At 48.5% G+C, this 15290-nt stretch overlaps 2 protein-coding genes across 4 annotated transcripts in view; one reads left to right on the top strand and one right to left on the bottom strand.

The window, feature by feature from the left end:
• LOC135288196 (GON-4-like protein) overlaps positions 1–10790 on the top strand; it is a 42103-nt gene extending 31313 nt beyond the window's left edge. For both annotated transcript variants that reach the window (XM_064401534.1, XM_064401535.1), the window contains 8 exons: positions 1487–1630; positions 4441–4584; positions 4846–4965; positions 6096–6224; positions 6706–6892; positions 8494–9253; positions 9765–9867; positions 10311–10790. In XM_064401534.1, the coding sequence (XP_064257604.1) occupies positions 1487–1630; positions 4441–4584; positions 4846–4965; positions 6096–6224; positions 6706–6892; positions 8494–9253; positions 9765–9867; positions 10311–10460 (1737 nt within the window). In that variant the 3' untranslated portion in view covers positions 10461–10790. The remainder of the gene's footprint in view (positions 1–1486; positions 1631–4440; positions 4585–4845; positions 4966–6095; positions 6225–6705; positions 6893–8493; positions 9254–9764; positions 9868–10310) is intronic.
• Positions 10791–11264: 474 nt separating this feature from the next.
• Positions 11265–15100, bottom strand: MSTO1 (misato mitochondrial distribution and morphology regulator 1). 2 transcript variants are annotated; one of them, XM_064401536.1, is made up of 14 exons: positions 15026–15100; positions 14818–14941; positions 14698–14752; positions 14538–14601; positions 14409–14457; positions 13863–13974; positions 13641–13758; positions 13416–13550; positions 13159–13311; positions 12529–12660; positions 12262–12440; positions 12006–12104; positions 11802–11920; positions 11265–11553 (listed from the first exon to the last, which is right to left on the bottom strand). In XM_064401536.1, exons 1-14 carry the CDS (start codon positions 15098–15100, stop codon positions 11324–11326), a joined length of 1644 nt encoding a protein of 547 aa, XP_064257606.1. In that variant the 3' UTR covers positions 11265–11323. The 2 variants fall into 2 exon arrangements, with proteins under 2 accessions (XP_064257606.1, XP_064257607.1); XM_064401537.1 differs by having other exon boundaries at positions 12006–12101.
• Between the last annotated feature and the right edge of the window lie 190 nt (positions 15101–15290).

Here is a 15290-nt window from a genome sequence, read left to right as displayed (position 1 = left end):
GCAGAGACAACAGCAGATAAAACAGGCACTGGATCCCTGGCTCCAGATCTGCATTCCACTGGGCAGGATGGAGCTGTCACCTCTCCATTCCTGAACTCTGCAGGTTTCACCTCTCCATTCCTCCTGAATTCTGCAGGTTTCACCTCTCCATTCCTCCTGAATTCTGCACGTTTCACCTCTCCATTCCTGAATTCTGCAGGTTTCACCTCTCCATTCCTGAATTCTGCAGGTTTCACCTCTCCATTCCTGAATTCTGCACGTTTCACCTCTCCATTCCTGAATTCTGCACGTTTCACCTCTTCATTCCTCCTCAATTCTGCACGTTTCACCTCTTCATTCCTCCTCAATTCTGCACGTTTCACCTCTCCATTCCTGAATTCTGCAGGTTTCACCTCTCCATTCCTGAATTCTGCAGGTTTCACCTCTCCATTCCTCCTGAATTCTGCACGTTTCACCTCTCCATTCCTGAATTCGCACGTTTCACCTCTTCATTCCTCCTCAATTCTGCACATTTCACCTCTTCATTCCTCCTGAACTCTGCACATTTCACCTCTCCATTCCTCCTGAATTCTGCACATTTCACCTCTTCATTCCTGAATTCTGCACATTTCACCTCTTCATTCCTGAATTCTGCACATTTCACCTCTTCATTCCTCCTGAATTTTGGAGGATGGAGTTTTCATCTCTTCCGTTCCTCCTGAGTTTTACAGGATGGAGCTTTCACCTCCTCAAGTCTTCCTGAATTTTTCAGGTTTCACTTCTTCCATTCCTCCTGAATTTTTCAGGTTTCACTGCTTTCATCCCTCCTGAGTTTTGCAGGATGGAGGTTTCACCTCTCCCATTCCTCCTGAATTCTGGAGGATGGAGCTTTCACCTCTTCCATTCCTGTTGAATTTTTCAGGTTTCACCTCTCCCATTTCTCCTGAATTTTGCAGGACAGAGCTTTCACCTCTTCAATTTTTCCTGAATTTTGCAGGATTGAGGTTTCAACTCTTCCATTCTGCAGGATGGAGGTGTCACCTCTTCAATTTTTCCTGAATTTTGGAGGATGGAGGTGTCACCCCTCCCATTCCTCCTGAATTCTGCAGGATGGAGGTTTCATCTCTCCCATTCTTCCTCAATTTTGCAGGGTGGAGCTTTCATCTCTCCCATTCCTCCTGAATTTTTCAGGTTTCACCTCTTCCATTCCTCCTGAATTTTTCAGGTTTCACCTCTCCCATTCCTCCTGAATTCTGCAGGATGGAGCTTTCACCTCTGCCATTCCTCCTGAATTTCCCTGTTTTATGAGCAAAGCCAGACTTTATAAATGTTAATTATACAAAGTGGTGTTTCTCTGCCTCTTCCCAGTTTTGTGAATGGCATCAACACAGTGGAAAACAAAGGCCAGGACAGGAATTTGATTTGTTGAAGTCAATTCCAGATGCTTGGGAATATACTTGAATCTTTTTCTTTTTTGAACATGCTTGAATCTTTTTCTTTTGGCCAGTTTGAGGAGCAGCAAGCCTTTGAGAAGAGCAGGAAGTTCCTCAGGCAGCTGGAGATCTGCTTTGCTGAAAATCCTGCCCACCACCAGAAGATCATCAAAGTGCTGCAGAGCTGTGCAGATTGTGTGCCCCAGGAGATTGCAGAGGTAACCAGGGAGCTTTTCTGTCCCCTGTCCTTGTCCCTGTCCTTGTCCCTGTCCTGTCCCTGCAGACCTCAGGAGTTGGCCCAGCACGTTTTTGATCAATTTCCAATTTAATCAATCAAAAAGCCCAGCCCTGTTGTGATCAAATTCATGCATTGATTGATCACAGAATGACTGGGGTTGGGCAGGACTTTAAAGCCATCTCACTCCACCTCTGTCTGTCTGTCTGTCTGTCTGACACGTCCCTCCAGGCCAGCTTTCTGCAGCTCCCATCCCAGCTGCCCTGGGGTTCAGGGGGATTGGAGGGGCCCCATGAAATAAAGGTCTCTGAGCCAGGTTTTATAAGCTCTTTGTGATTTATTTCACAGCCAAGATAGCTCAGCCACCTTAGAAGGCAGAAAACCAGCAGGATGGCTTCTGTGGTGGTGTTGGAAACAGAAAAGTTTCAGTAAAAGGCAAAGTAACAAAACTGAGCCAGGTGCAAGAGGTCCTGGCTCCTGGTAAAACGCCCCACAAAAGGGATTATTTCCTTTGTTCTCCTCTTTTTCTAGTGAATTGCTCAGGCCCCTGTCCAACTGGCTGTCCTTCAGTTTGGGGTGAATTCCCCAGGTCCTGTGAGGTGTATTTTTACCAGTTGAGGAGAGGAACTCGTGGCTTTTTTCCTTTTTAAGGACACAAAGGGTAGTTTTGTCACTGCACCCCTGCAGCTGCACAGGCTGGGGGTGTCTGCCTCCCACCCCCACCCTGCAGGGGAGGCTTTGTGTCATCTGCACAAATGATGAGATGAGAAACACCAGGGAGGTGCCCCAGGCCCAAATTAATCCAAATTTCATTTACTCACAGATAGGAAACACCAGGGAGGTGCCCCAGGCCCAATTTAATCCCAAATTAATCTCAATTTAACCCAAATTAACCCAAATTTAATCCAAATTTAATTTACTCACAGGAGAGAAATACCAGGGAGAAGCCCCAGGCCCAATATAATCCAAATTCAATCCCAATTCAATCAAATTTAATCTACTCAGAGGTGAGAAATACCCCAGGCCAAATTTAATCCCAATTTAATCCCAATTTAATCCAAATTTCATTTGTTCACAGATAAGAAATACCAGGGAGTTGCCCATACCCAGTTTAATCCCAGTTTAATCCCAATTCAATCCCAATTCATTCAAAATTTATTCCCAATTCAATCCTAATTTAACCCCAGTTTAATCCAAATTAAACCCCAATTTAATCTGAGAAATACCAGGGAAATACCCCAGACCCAATTAAATCCCAATTTCATTTGCTTACAGGTGAGAAATACCAGGGAGATGCCCAAGACCCACTTTAATCCCAGTTTAATCCCAATTCAATCCAAATTTAATCCAAATTTCATTTACTCACAGACAGGAAATACCAGGGAGGTGCCCAGGCCCAATTTAATCCCAATTCAATCCCACTTTAATCCAAATTTCATTTACTCACAGATAAGAAATACCAGGGAGGGGTTCCAGGCCAAATTTAATACAAATTTAATCCAAATTTAATCTACTCACAGGTGAGAAACACCAGGGAGGTGCCCAGACCCAATTTAATCCCAGTTTAATCCCAATTCAATCCAAATTTAATCCCAATTTCATTTGCTCACAGGTGAGAAATATCAGGTAGAGGCCCCAGATCAAATTTAATCCCAATTTAATCCAAATTTAATTTGCTCACAGATAAGAAATACCAGGGAGGTGCCCCAGGCCTAATTTAATCCCAATTCAATCCCAATTCTTCAATCCCAATTTAATTTGCTCACAGATAGGAAATACCAGGGAGAGGTTCCAGGCCAAATTTAATCCAAATTTAACTCCAGTTTAATCTGCTCACAGATTAAAACACCATGGAGGTCCCCCAGACCCAATTTAATCCCAGTTTAATCCCAATTCAATCCAAATTTCATTTACTCACAGAAAGGAAATACCAGGGAGGTGCCCAGGCCCAATTTAATCCCAATTTAATCCCAATTTAATCCCAATTTAATCCCAATTTAATCCCAATTTCATTTACTCACAGATAGGAAATACCAGGGAGGTGCCCAGGCCAAATTTAATCCAAAATTAATCCAAATTTAATCTGCTCACAGGTGAGAAATACCAGGGAGATCCCCCAGACCCAATTTAATCCAAATTTAATTTGCTCAGAAGTGAGAAATACCAGGGAGATGCCCCAGGCCCAATTCAATCCCAATTTAACCCTAATTTAATCCAAAGTTAATTTGCTCAGAAGTAAGAAATACCCCAGACCAAATTTAATCCAAATTTAATCTCAATTCAATCCAAATTTAATCCCAAATTTAATCTCCTCACAGGTGAGAAATACCAGGGAGGTGCCCCAGGCCCAATTTAATCCGAATTTAATCCATATTTAATCCAAATTCAACCGATATTTAATCCCAGTTCAATCCAAATTTAATTTGCTCACAGGTGAGAAACTCCAGGGAGATGCCCCTGGCCCAACTGAATTCTGGAATTGTGGAGGAATATCTCCAGGCTAATTTGATTAAATTTCCAGCCTAATTTGATTAAATTTCCAGGCTATTTTGCTTTAATTTCCAGGCTAATTTGCTTTAATTTCCAGGCTAATTTGATTACATTTCCAGGCTAATTTGGTTTAATTTCCAGGCTATTTTGGTTTAATTTCCAGGCTAATTGGACACTGGGTGGGGGATGATCCCCACCACGCAGGAATTTGCAGTCTCCACCCTGCAGCTCCAATGATCCCTCACAGCCCAGGGCAGAGGAGGTGAAATTACTATTTTTTCCTGACTTTTTGCCCTTTTCCAGCTGAAGACCCAGATGTGGCAGCTCCTGAAGGGCCACGACCACCTGCAGGATGAGTTCTCAGTGTTCTTTGATCACCTCAGGCCCTCTGCCAGCCGCCTGGGAGACTTTGAGGAGATCAACTGGACAGAAGAGAAGGAGTACGAGGTGCAGAAATCTCCCCAAAACCAAAAAAAATGACAAAAGCAGAGATAAAAATCACATTTGAGCTGGAAGAACTCCGTTTTAGAGGGTGAATTCCAGAAGCAGAGGGGTGGGAGAGCAAGCCCTTTGAAATTTTGAGCAGTGTTTTTATTTTCTTGGGGGGGAAAAACCCAGAAAAATTTTAAAAATATATTAAAAAAAAATTTAAAACCCCCAGAAAAGAAACATTTGGAGAGCAGCTGTTGTGTGTTTGTTGTGCTGCAGTTTGATGGCTTTGAGGAGGTGTCTCTGCCAGACGTGGAAGAGGAGGATGAGCCCCCCAAAATCCATGGAGCCACCAGGAGCAAGAGGAGGAAGGAGATGGGAGGACAACAGCAGGACAAGGTGGGGTGGGCAGGTGAAATTGGGGTTAATTTGGGTTAAATTTGGGTTAAATTTGGGTTAAATTGGGTTAAATTTGGGTTAAATTGGGTTAAATTGGGTTAAATTTGGGTTAAATTTGGGTTAAATTTGGATTAAATGGGGATTAAATTGGGTCTGGGGCACCATCTTGGAGTGTCTCACCTGTGAGCAGGTGAAATTGGGTTAAATTTGGTTAAAATGGGATTAAATTGGGATTAAATGGGGATTCAGTTGGGTCTGGGGCACCTCCCTGGAGTGTCTCACCTGGGAGCAAGTGAAATTGGGGTTAAATTGGGATTAAATTGGGGTTAGATTTGGATTAAATTGGGTCTGGGTCATGTCCCTCCTGTGAGCAAATTAAATTTGGATTGAATTCAGATTGAATATGGATTAAATTGGGTCTGGGTCATCTCCCTGGTGTTTCTCACCTGTGAGCAGATTAAATTGGGATTAAATTTGGTTAAATCTGGGTTAAAATGGGATTAAATTTGGGTTAAATTGGGATTAAATTGGGCCTGGGGCATCTCCCTGGTGTTTTTCACCTGTGAGCAAATGAAATTGGGGTTAAATTTGGATTAAATTTGGGTTAGATTTGGATTAAATTTCGATTAAATGGGGATTAAATTGGGTCTGGGGCATCTCCCTGGTATTTCTTATCTGTGAGCAAATGGCATTGGGATTTAATTGGGATGGCATTGGGATGGCATTGGGATGGCATTGGGATTGCATTGGGATTATTTGGGATGGCATTGGGATTTAATTGGGATTGCATTGGGATTTAATTGGGATGGCACTGGGATTTAATTGGGATGGCATTGGGATTAATTGGGGTTAAATTTGGGTTAAATGTGGATTGCATTTGGATTGCATTGTGTTCCTGGTGTGGGAGCAGCCTGGCAGGGATGGGCTGGGGGTGGCTCTGCTGTGCTTTGCTGGCCAGCAGCACTGGAGCCCCCGTGGCCCCTGTCTGTCTGTCTGTCTGTCTGTCAGTCAGTCAGCTGGGGTGTTTTCCATCTGTCTGTCTGTCAGTCAGTCTGTCTGTCTCTCTCTCTCTCTTTCTGTCACCTGGGGTGTTTTCTGTCAGCCAGCTGGGTCTGTCTGTCCGTCCGCAGGAGGCCGAGTGGCCGGAGGGGGTGAAGGAGCTGAAGGAGTGCTCCTGCTCCTGCTCCTGCCACGAGGGCAGCGGCGAGCTGAGGCTGAAGAAGAGCAAGAGGAGGAGCTGCAGCCACTGCGGGAGCAAGGTCAGCGGGGCAGGGGGCTGGGGACCCTCCGGGGACCCCCAGGTCCTGGGGACCCTCCTGGGATCCCCCAAATCCTGGGGACCCTCCGGGGATCCCCAGATCCTGGGGACACTCCTGGGACCCCCAAATCCTGGGGACCCTCCGGGGACCCCCAGGTCCTGGGGACCCTCCTGGGGACCCTCCTGGGATCCCCCAAATCCTGGGATGAGGAAGGGAATCCATCCAGGGTGAGGGAGGGAATTCATCCAGGGGTGCCCCCTCCCCTCCCATAATAATGATGATGATTATAATAATAATGATAATAGTAATAATATTAATAATAATAATGTTAATAATAATATTAATAAAAATAAATAATTTGGCCTTTCCAAAGCACAGCCAGTGCCCGGTGGAGCCCTGGGCAGCCTGGCCAGGCTGGGCTGTGCTGTGCTGTGCCGTGCCGGCTGGCACGGTGCCCTGTGTGACTGGGCCTTGGTTGCAGGTGTGTGAGCCGCGGCTGCACAAGCACAAGGACGCCGCGGAGCTGCCGGCCAGCCTGGCTGCCCGCGACGGCAGCCCCCAGCCCGAGGGGAAGGGAGCCGCGGGAGAGGAGACCCCGGAGGGCAGCGAGGAGCCGGAGCCGGGCCCGGGCAGAGCCAAGGCTGGCCCCAGGAGGGGGCAGTGCCCAGGTGTGTGCCGCCCTGCCTGCCCGGGCAGCTGGGGAGCCCTGCACACAGGGGCAGAGTCCAGGTTCTTCTCTCTGTTGGGTTGTATTGATAGAGTTCAGATACAATGTGGAAAATGTCTTTTATATGTTATATATAATAGATTAAAAATATATTACATGTATTATATATAATATATTAAAAATATATTGTATTATATATAATATATTAAAAACATATTCTATATTATATATGTTAAAATATATTATGTGTATTTTATATAATATATTAAAACATATAATATATATCAATACACATATTTATATAATATATTAAAACATTTATTATATATATTTGTTAATATAATACATGTAGAAATATATAATATATTTAAATGTACATTATGTATCTTTATATATAATTTATATCATATATACAATACATTATATATTACATATAATATATAATATATATTACATAATATATAGTATGTATGTTATATACTATCTATTTTATATATTATATATAATGTATGTTATATCTATAATATATGTAATATATTTGAAATGTACATTTAAAATATATTTTATATGTATAATACATTTTAAATGCACATTTATTTAGTATAATGAGAACTTCTAATCGTTGTCTTTTCACTTTTTTTTCTCTTGTTTCTCCGCTCTGGATGATCTAAATTCAACAAAACCTTTCCTGCCTAGGGAATATTCTGCCCTTTCCCCAATGATTGCTCCATCTATTTATTTATTTATTTATTTATGTAAATATATATATAAAAATATAAATTTATTTATTTATATATGTAGATATATATATAAAAATATAGATAAAATATTTATTTCTGTATGATATACATTTCTATTTTTATATTTAAATATATATAATATAAATGCACATTTATTGAGTATAATGAGAAGTGCTAAATCATTACCTTCTCACTTTTTTCTCTCTTGTTCCTCCATTGTGGATGCTCTAAACCCCTGCCTTCAAAAGAATATTCTCCTCTTTTCACAATGACCGCTCCCTTTACATATATTTAAACGTATATATATAATGTGTGTATATATATGTGTATATATGTATATGTATGTGTATATATATGTGTATAACATATATATATGTATATGTATGTATATATATGTATATAATATATATGTGTATATATGTGTGTGTATATATATGTATATATGTGTATAACATATATATGTATATAATATATATGTGTGTATATGTGTGTATATATATGTATATATATGTGTATAACATATATATGTATATATATGTATATAATATATATGTATATATGTGTATATATGTATATATGTATATATATGTATCTATATACACATATATATATGTATATAATTTTTTTACATTTACATTTATATTTAAATTTATATTTATATTTACATTTATATTTAGATTTATATTTAAATTTACATTTATATTTAAATTTATATTTCTGTTTTTATTTACATTTATATATTGAGATATATAAAATATCTCTGCACATTGATTGAGTGCAGTGAGAGCCCGGTGTGCAGCCCTGGGCTGTCAGTAAATGCCCTTTCCAAGCCAGGCTGCTGAGGGCTGTGTTTGTCCCGCAGGGTCCCGGGATGCCAGCCCCTGTGCCCCCGCTGCTGCCCAGCTTCCGGAAGGTTCCGGCTGGGCCCGGCTGCAGGGAGCTGCTCTGGGGCTGCCTGCGGAGCCCGGCGAGTGCCCGGGGGCTGCGGCGGGGCTGGGCAGGGACCTGCTGCTGCCTGCGGGGGCACAGGGACCCCCAGCCTGCCTGCCCCAGGGGCTGCAGCCTGCTGCAGGGGAGCAGGGCAGCAGCTGCAGGGCTGCAGGGGAGCAGGGCAGCGGCTGCAGGGCTGCAGGGGAGCAGGGCAGTGGCTGCAGGGCTGCAGCGGAGCAGGGGTGCAGCAGTAAAGCAGCAGAGCAGGGGAGGTGCAGCAGAGCAGCAGGGCAGGGGTGCAGCAGAGCTGCACCAGAGCAGGGGAGCAGCAGCAAAGCAGCAGCAGAGCAGGGGAGCAGCAGAGATGCAGCAGAGCAGGGGAGCAGCAGAGATGCAGCAGAGCAGGGGAGCAGCAGCAAAGCAGCAGCAGGGCAGAGCTGCAGCTCAGGCTCCCCTGGGCACTGCAGCTTGCAGCCACAGCACAGAGGCTGCACTGGAGCTGCTCCCGAGGGCAGGCCGAGGACAAGTGGCAGCAGCAGCAGCTCCCTGGTGCATGCCCCTGCGCAGCTGCAGCCCCGAGCCCCGGGGCACAGGGAGGAGGAGCAGCAGCAGCAGCGGGTGACAGAGGCCACCGTGTGTGCCAAGAACAGCAAAGTCAGCTCCACGGGGGAGAAGGTCGTGCTCTGGACCAGGTATTCCTGCCTGAGCTCCCCGTTCTGGGCCCCTGTTTGCCTCCAGCTCCTGCTGGGTCATTTACTTTTGGTTTGTGTCCTTATTTTCTGACCCTTCCCTTTCCTCTGTTCATCAGTTTGGCCCCCTGAGCTGCTCCTGGCAGGGCTCTTATGGGGCACTTCAGACTGGGGAGAAAACACCTCAAACCTTCTCAGAAGGTTCCTCAAAAAACCCTTAAAACCTTCTCAAAAGGTTCCTCCAAAAAAACTTAAAATGTTCTCAAAAGATTCCTCAAAAAACCCTTAAAACCATCTCAGAAGGTTCCTCCAAAAAACCTTAAAACCTTCTCAAAAGGTTCCTCAAAAAACCTTAAAACCTCCTTCAAAAACCTTAAATCCAGGCTGAAGGAGCTCTGCTTGGAGACGGGTTTTGGGGTTGGGGCTGGCAGGAGGGGCCTTGCTCAGGCACTGCTGGGGGTGTTTGGGTCTGCTGCTGGTTTTGGGGTGATTTCTCAGGGGTTTTGTCGTGCAGGGAGGCTGACAGAGTCATCCTCACCACGTGCCAGGAGAAGGGAGCCCACCTGGACACCTTCCATGCCATCTCCCAGAAACTGGGCAACAAGACAGCGAGTGAGGTGAGGCAGCTGTGGGACAGGGGTGGGAAGGAGGGGCTGCTGTCCTGTCAGCCTCCCAAACTTCTATTTGATGAAAAAATCTCACTTTCAAATTAAAAAAAAATCAAAAGCAAGCCAAACTCTGATTTAATGGTGCCAAAAATGCCCTCATTGATGTTTGAGCTGCACTTTTGGACTTGTTTCAGTGGCTGCTACTCAGCCTCTCCTCCTGTACAAAGATCTGCTTTTGCCTCTGAATCCTCCCAGACTGCCAGAGTTACTGGAGAATGTAACAGAGAAAACAAAACCCAGTGCTCTTCCTTTTCTCTTCCTGTATGCCTCAATCTTGTGTGAAATGTCACTGTGGTATTGATTTATTTTGGTGTTACAGGACACCCTGAGCTTTGTAATATGAAATTCCAGTCCCATGAGGTCCCTTCTGAGCCTGGATTTGCCTTTCCCAGGTGTCCCACAGGTTCAGGGAGCTGATGAGGCTGTTCCACACCTCCTGTGATGGCAGCTCTGAGGATGAGGAGGATGCCACCAGCACCAGCAACACAGACCAGCTGTCAGACAAAGATCTGCTGCTCTCTGAGGAAGAGCCTGATGACTGAGGTGATCAGCTACTGACTGCACCAGAAGAGGGTTTGGGGTTTTTTTAACCAGTTTGCTGCTAGACAGGTGCTGTGGAAAAATGTTTGCACAGGTACTTGAGACAGCACCTTCATTTTTTGTTCAGTTTCCAGCCTGGACCAAAGGCAGGAAGTAAAAGGAGAAAATTCTCAAGAACTCCCCTGGGGAGCTTCAGCAGTGGAGTAACAGAACTTGTGGACACTGACCTGGCCTGGGGTGAAGGTTGGGCCAGCAGCCTCTGACCAGGACCTGTAAATATTGTACCCTGAAATGCCAGTTTTCATGTGCAACAAACACATGACTTTTTCTAAGTTCTCCCCTTGTGCTGATTGTATGTGAGACGGTCACAGACTGAATTTTCTATTTATTGCACGGGTTTATTTGAACAGGCAGAGCAAATCCAATTTGCACAGCTGAAAAAAACCCAACCCAAATATATAAAACCATTCCCCAAAAAAGCAGCTTTCCTCCGAAGAAGAACTTCATCCAGAAGTGAGAATATTTTTTTGGGTAAAATGAGAAGAGCAATGGAGCCATCTCTGCAGGGTTAAACAGCCACCAAAACCCAGCTTTGAGCTGGTTCACGGGCACTGGGTTTGCTTGAGCTCAGCTCTGCACACCGCCTTGGGTTGTTGTTGTATTGATCATTTTGGTTTTGTTACTGGTAATTTTTTACCTCTGTTAGGCCCCTGTTCTCTCTGTTGCAGAGTTGCAGGGGTTTTTGTTACTTCACCAAGAAGTGAGAAGATTTTTTTTGGGTAAAATGAGAAGAAAGAGCAGCGGGACCATCTCCAAAACCATTCCTTTATTCTGGGAGCCACCTTAAAGCCACTCCCACCCTGCATTAGTCTGAATCTTCTTCATCCTCGGATCCATCAGCTCCAGACCCTGTCTGGTAGCACTGGGCCAGGGTCCTGAGCTCCTCCAGGGCCTCCTGGAAGTCGTCCTGCTCCAGCCCAGCCGCGCAGGAGCCGCTGCAGCGCCGCGCCCGCAGCTCCCGGCACAGCCCCCGCAGCAGCCCCTGCAGCCCGGGGCAGCTCTGCAGGGCTGCCAGCACGGGCATGCTCTCAACGCCTGCAGGGGACAGCACACAGGGTTAAACAGCCACCAGAACCCAGCTTTGAGCTGCTTCTCAGGCACTTGGTTTGCACGAGCTCAGCTCTGCGCACCGCCTTGGGTTGTGGTATTGATAATTTTGGTGATGGGTGATTTTGGTTATGGGTGATTTTGGTTTGTTGTTAGTAATTTTGGTTTGTTACTGGTAATTGTTTACCTCTGTTAGGCCCTGATCTCTCTGGCAGAGTTGAAGGGGTGTTTGTTACCTGCTGAGGAAAAGCCCTGAGCTTTGTCCAGGAGGAAACCTCGTCTGGTCAGGAGAGGAGAGAAGAACTGGGGGAAGGGAGGCTGGGTGTGACAGGGCTGCTGGAGCACGTGGGATGTGCTGTGAGGAGGTGAATAAAGTTACCCAGAGCTCCCTCAGCCGTTCCTGTTCTAAACCACCCCTGAAGTTCCAAACCTGCCCCCACCTGAAGGCTCCTGGGAACCGGGTGTGGAAGTAGTGCTGGAGCACCTCCTCAGGGCTCTCACAGCTGTGCAGGGGCGACCTGGGCTGGCCCAGGCAGCTGCTGCAAAGGAAATTCAGCATTTCCCAGCCTGAAACCACCAGTGCCTCAGCTGCTTTTTAGCTGTTTTGCTCTAGGATCAGTAGCACTCAGGCACAGATGCTCCTCAGTGGAGGGAGTGAGGAATCCTGCAAGGAGTGCAGTTCCAGTGCTGATTTACCTGCTTTTCTCTTGGCAAATTCCTCGTAGCACAGCAGACTGAGCAAAACAGCAGCTGCCCTTCTGCTCCTTCCAGGAGGACAGAAGCTTCCAGGGCACATCCTGGTGGGCACTTAAAACATCAGGGAGCGAGGAGCCAGACAAGGCAGGGAAGGGAAGAGCTGCCCAAGCAGCCACAACCTGGACGTGGGGGACAGAGCAGAGTCTGGGACACGCCCTGGCACAGCTGGGGCTGTGCAGCACAGCTGGAAGGCATCCTCATCCTCACCTTCCTCCCAGAGAAGGTGAGGGAGTCGGCAAAGTGCAGCATGGAGCCCTGGGAGGAGCAGAGCCTGTAGGGAGCTGTGAGGGTGTCCAGTGCTGCTGCCAGAATTGCACTGCTGTGGTAGTTCAGGGATGCCTGGGGAGGAGACAAATGCAGGAACTGCAGGGAGCTCACAGTTTGTGTGTCCAACTTACCCAGATTTAAACTGTGCCTTTCAAGAGTTTACAGTTATTTCAGGCTTGGGATGAGCAGCCAGTGTGTAACTGTAGCTCCAGCCCAGCTGCTGGCTGACAAATGCTTTGGTGCCAGTTTTCTTATCTGTCTTTGGCTCCTTAGAGCTCCAGTGGGGCTGGAGTTACTCCAAGCATGGAGAAAAATGCAGTAAAGCCTTTTCTTCACCCAGCACCCCACAGAAAGCACAACAGCCAAGGAAATGTGTTAATATTTTCAAAAGAAGGAAGAAAATGACAGAAATGAAAAGTTGGCAGCTAAGTCCCAGTGAAAAAGCAGGAGAAGGTCTCTGCTGAGCTGAACAGCACCATGAAAAACCACAGAGCTGCAGGAAACACTGAGAGGGGTGAAGCTGCAGGAGCTCAAAGCCAGCCCCGTGGGAGATCCCAGTGCAGGACTTACATTGTATTTTATGTATGGAAACGTCACGGGAGGCTCTGGCTTGATCCCCAAACTCCCACTGAGTGACAGGGGGCAGAAGAGGGAGCTGTGACGGGAGAGGTGGGCAATGCCCAGGGCTGTGTTCATCAGTCTGTAAAAACTCTTCTGAGGGTCCTGGGGGAGAAAAAAATCCGACCACTGGAACCCTAAGGAGCAGAGAAGAAGCTGTGAGAGGCAGGCTGGGCGCCTGTTTTTGGCTGTGCCCGCTGTTCACTCACTGCCACAGTGCTCAGCACTGGAGTCAGGCCCCAGGTCAGGATCCCCTTCCGGGAATATTCATCGTGGAGCAGCTCTGTCACCTTGGCACCAACTCCAGAGAACCCATTGTGAATGTCACACAGCACCTGAAACCCCTGCGGGAAACAGCAGCAGCACCTCAGCACCTGCTTCACCTTGAGCAGAAAGCTTCTTGGGAGCAAAGGGAGCTTGGGCGAGGTGTGAACCTGGAGGTAATCACACTCCTCAACAAAGAAGTGCAGCCGATCTTCCAGCTCCTCCACACAGGCAGGGTCCTGCAGGAGACTTTCACCTTGCCCAAAGGCTTCGAGACATCCACAGTCCCTAAGGGAAAAAGGGGCAGAGAGGGGTTATTTTACCCCTTTCATTCATCCTTGAAGGCAAAACTCGGCTCCTGGGTTGGCTGTGCACCAAAGCCCTGGCCCTACCCATCGTGCAGGTACTGCCGGATCACGTAGAGGCTCCTGGGGTGCAGCTGAACGTTGAGGTAGTCAGACCAGAGCCTCACTGAGGGGGCCTGGGACGCTGCAGGAGCTGCACCTGCAGGGAGGCAGAGGGCAGGGCAAAGGTCCTTGCAGCTCTGAGCAGTCCCATGAATATAAAACCAATTTTCTGACATGCTCTGAGCCTCCCCTTTCTACTCTCAGCACCTCCTTGCAGCTCTGAGCATCCTTGTGAATGTAAAATCTGTTTTCTAACATACTCTGAGCCTCCCTTTCTACTCTCAGCACCCCCTTGCAGCTCTGAGCATCCCCTTTCTGCTCTGAGCATCCTCTGAGCTCTCAGCATCCCCATGAATGCAGAATCAGTTTTTTAACCTGTCCGGTTTTTTAGCCGATCTGCTCTGACCCAGCTCTCCCTAAGCCAAGCACCCTGATCCCAGTTTTCCTTCTCCCCGTTCCCCAGCGCTGTCCCACAGCAGGATCCAGGGCATTCTGCCTTTCTGGAGCTGACCCCCGAGGACGAGCACAAACCTGGCCCCGCAGCACCGGCACTGCCCTTCCTGTCCCCGGCAGCGTCTCCCTGCGGGAACAATCCCGATCCCGGTTACGGGGGGCTCTGCCTCGCCCCCGGAGCGCTGCGGGACCCGCGGCTGCGCTCACCCTGCGGCTCCCGGTGTCCCGCGACGGGCAGCCCCGCTCCCGGTAATCGGCCACGGGCCCGTCCCTGCGACACAAAGCGACGGCAGCTGCGGGACCCCGTCCCGCACTCCCCGGCTCACCGGCAGCCCCGCATTCCCCGGCAGCCCCATCCCGCACTCACCAGCTCACCGGCGGCTCCGCGCCCGCCCCGTCCGCTCCGAGCGCGCCCACGCCGCCTGCAAGCACAGCCCGGTCAGGGCGGGCCGCCCGGTGCCGCCCGGGCCCGCTCCCGCCCCGGTACCTTTCAGCTCCAGCGCCACCAGGCGCGGCGCGGGGCTCTCGGCGCCGCCCGGGCCGCGGCCGAAGCGGAGCAGCGCGGCCGCGCGGAGCTCGGCGGGCTCGGCGGGGCGGCGCAGCGCGGCGGCCTGCGGGGAACGGCGGGGAAGGAGCGATGGGAGCCGGCCCCGCAACCCGCCCGGCCCCCGCCCGCCCCGCGGCGCCCCCCGCACCTGCAGCCCCCACCAGTGCGCGCCCACGCAGCCCGAGAAGTGCCCGAGCTGCAGCGTGACCGCCTCGCCCGGCATCGCCCCGCAGGAACCGCCGCGCGTCACGGCCGGGACCGCCCCGGACGGGCGGGGACAGCGGCGGGGCCGGGCACGCGCAGGCACCGACACGGACATGGACACGGGGACATGGAGACGGACACGGACATGGGCACGGGCACCGGGATACGGGACACGGACATGGACACGGGGACATGGACACGGACATGGG

This window comes from Passer domesticus, chromosome 32, assembly GCF_036417665.1.
Source record: "Passer domesticus isolate bPasDom1 chromosome 32, bPasDom1.hap1, whole genome shotgun sequence".
NCBI lineage: Eukaryota > Metazoa > Chordata > Aves > Passeriformes > Passeridae > Passer > Passer domesticus.
Note: the sequence above shows the minus strand (reverse complement) of the source record. Positions and strands in the feature narration are given on the sequence as shown.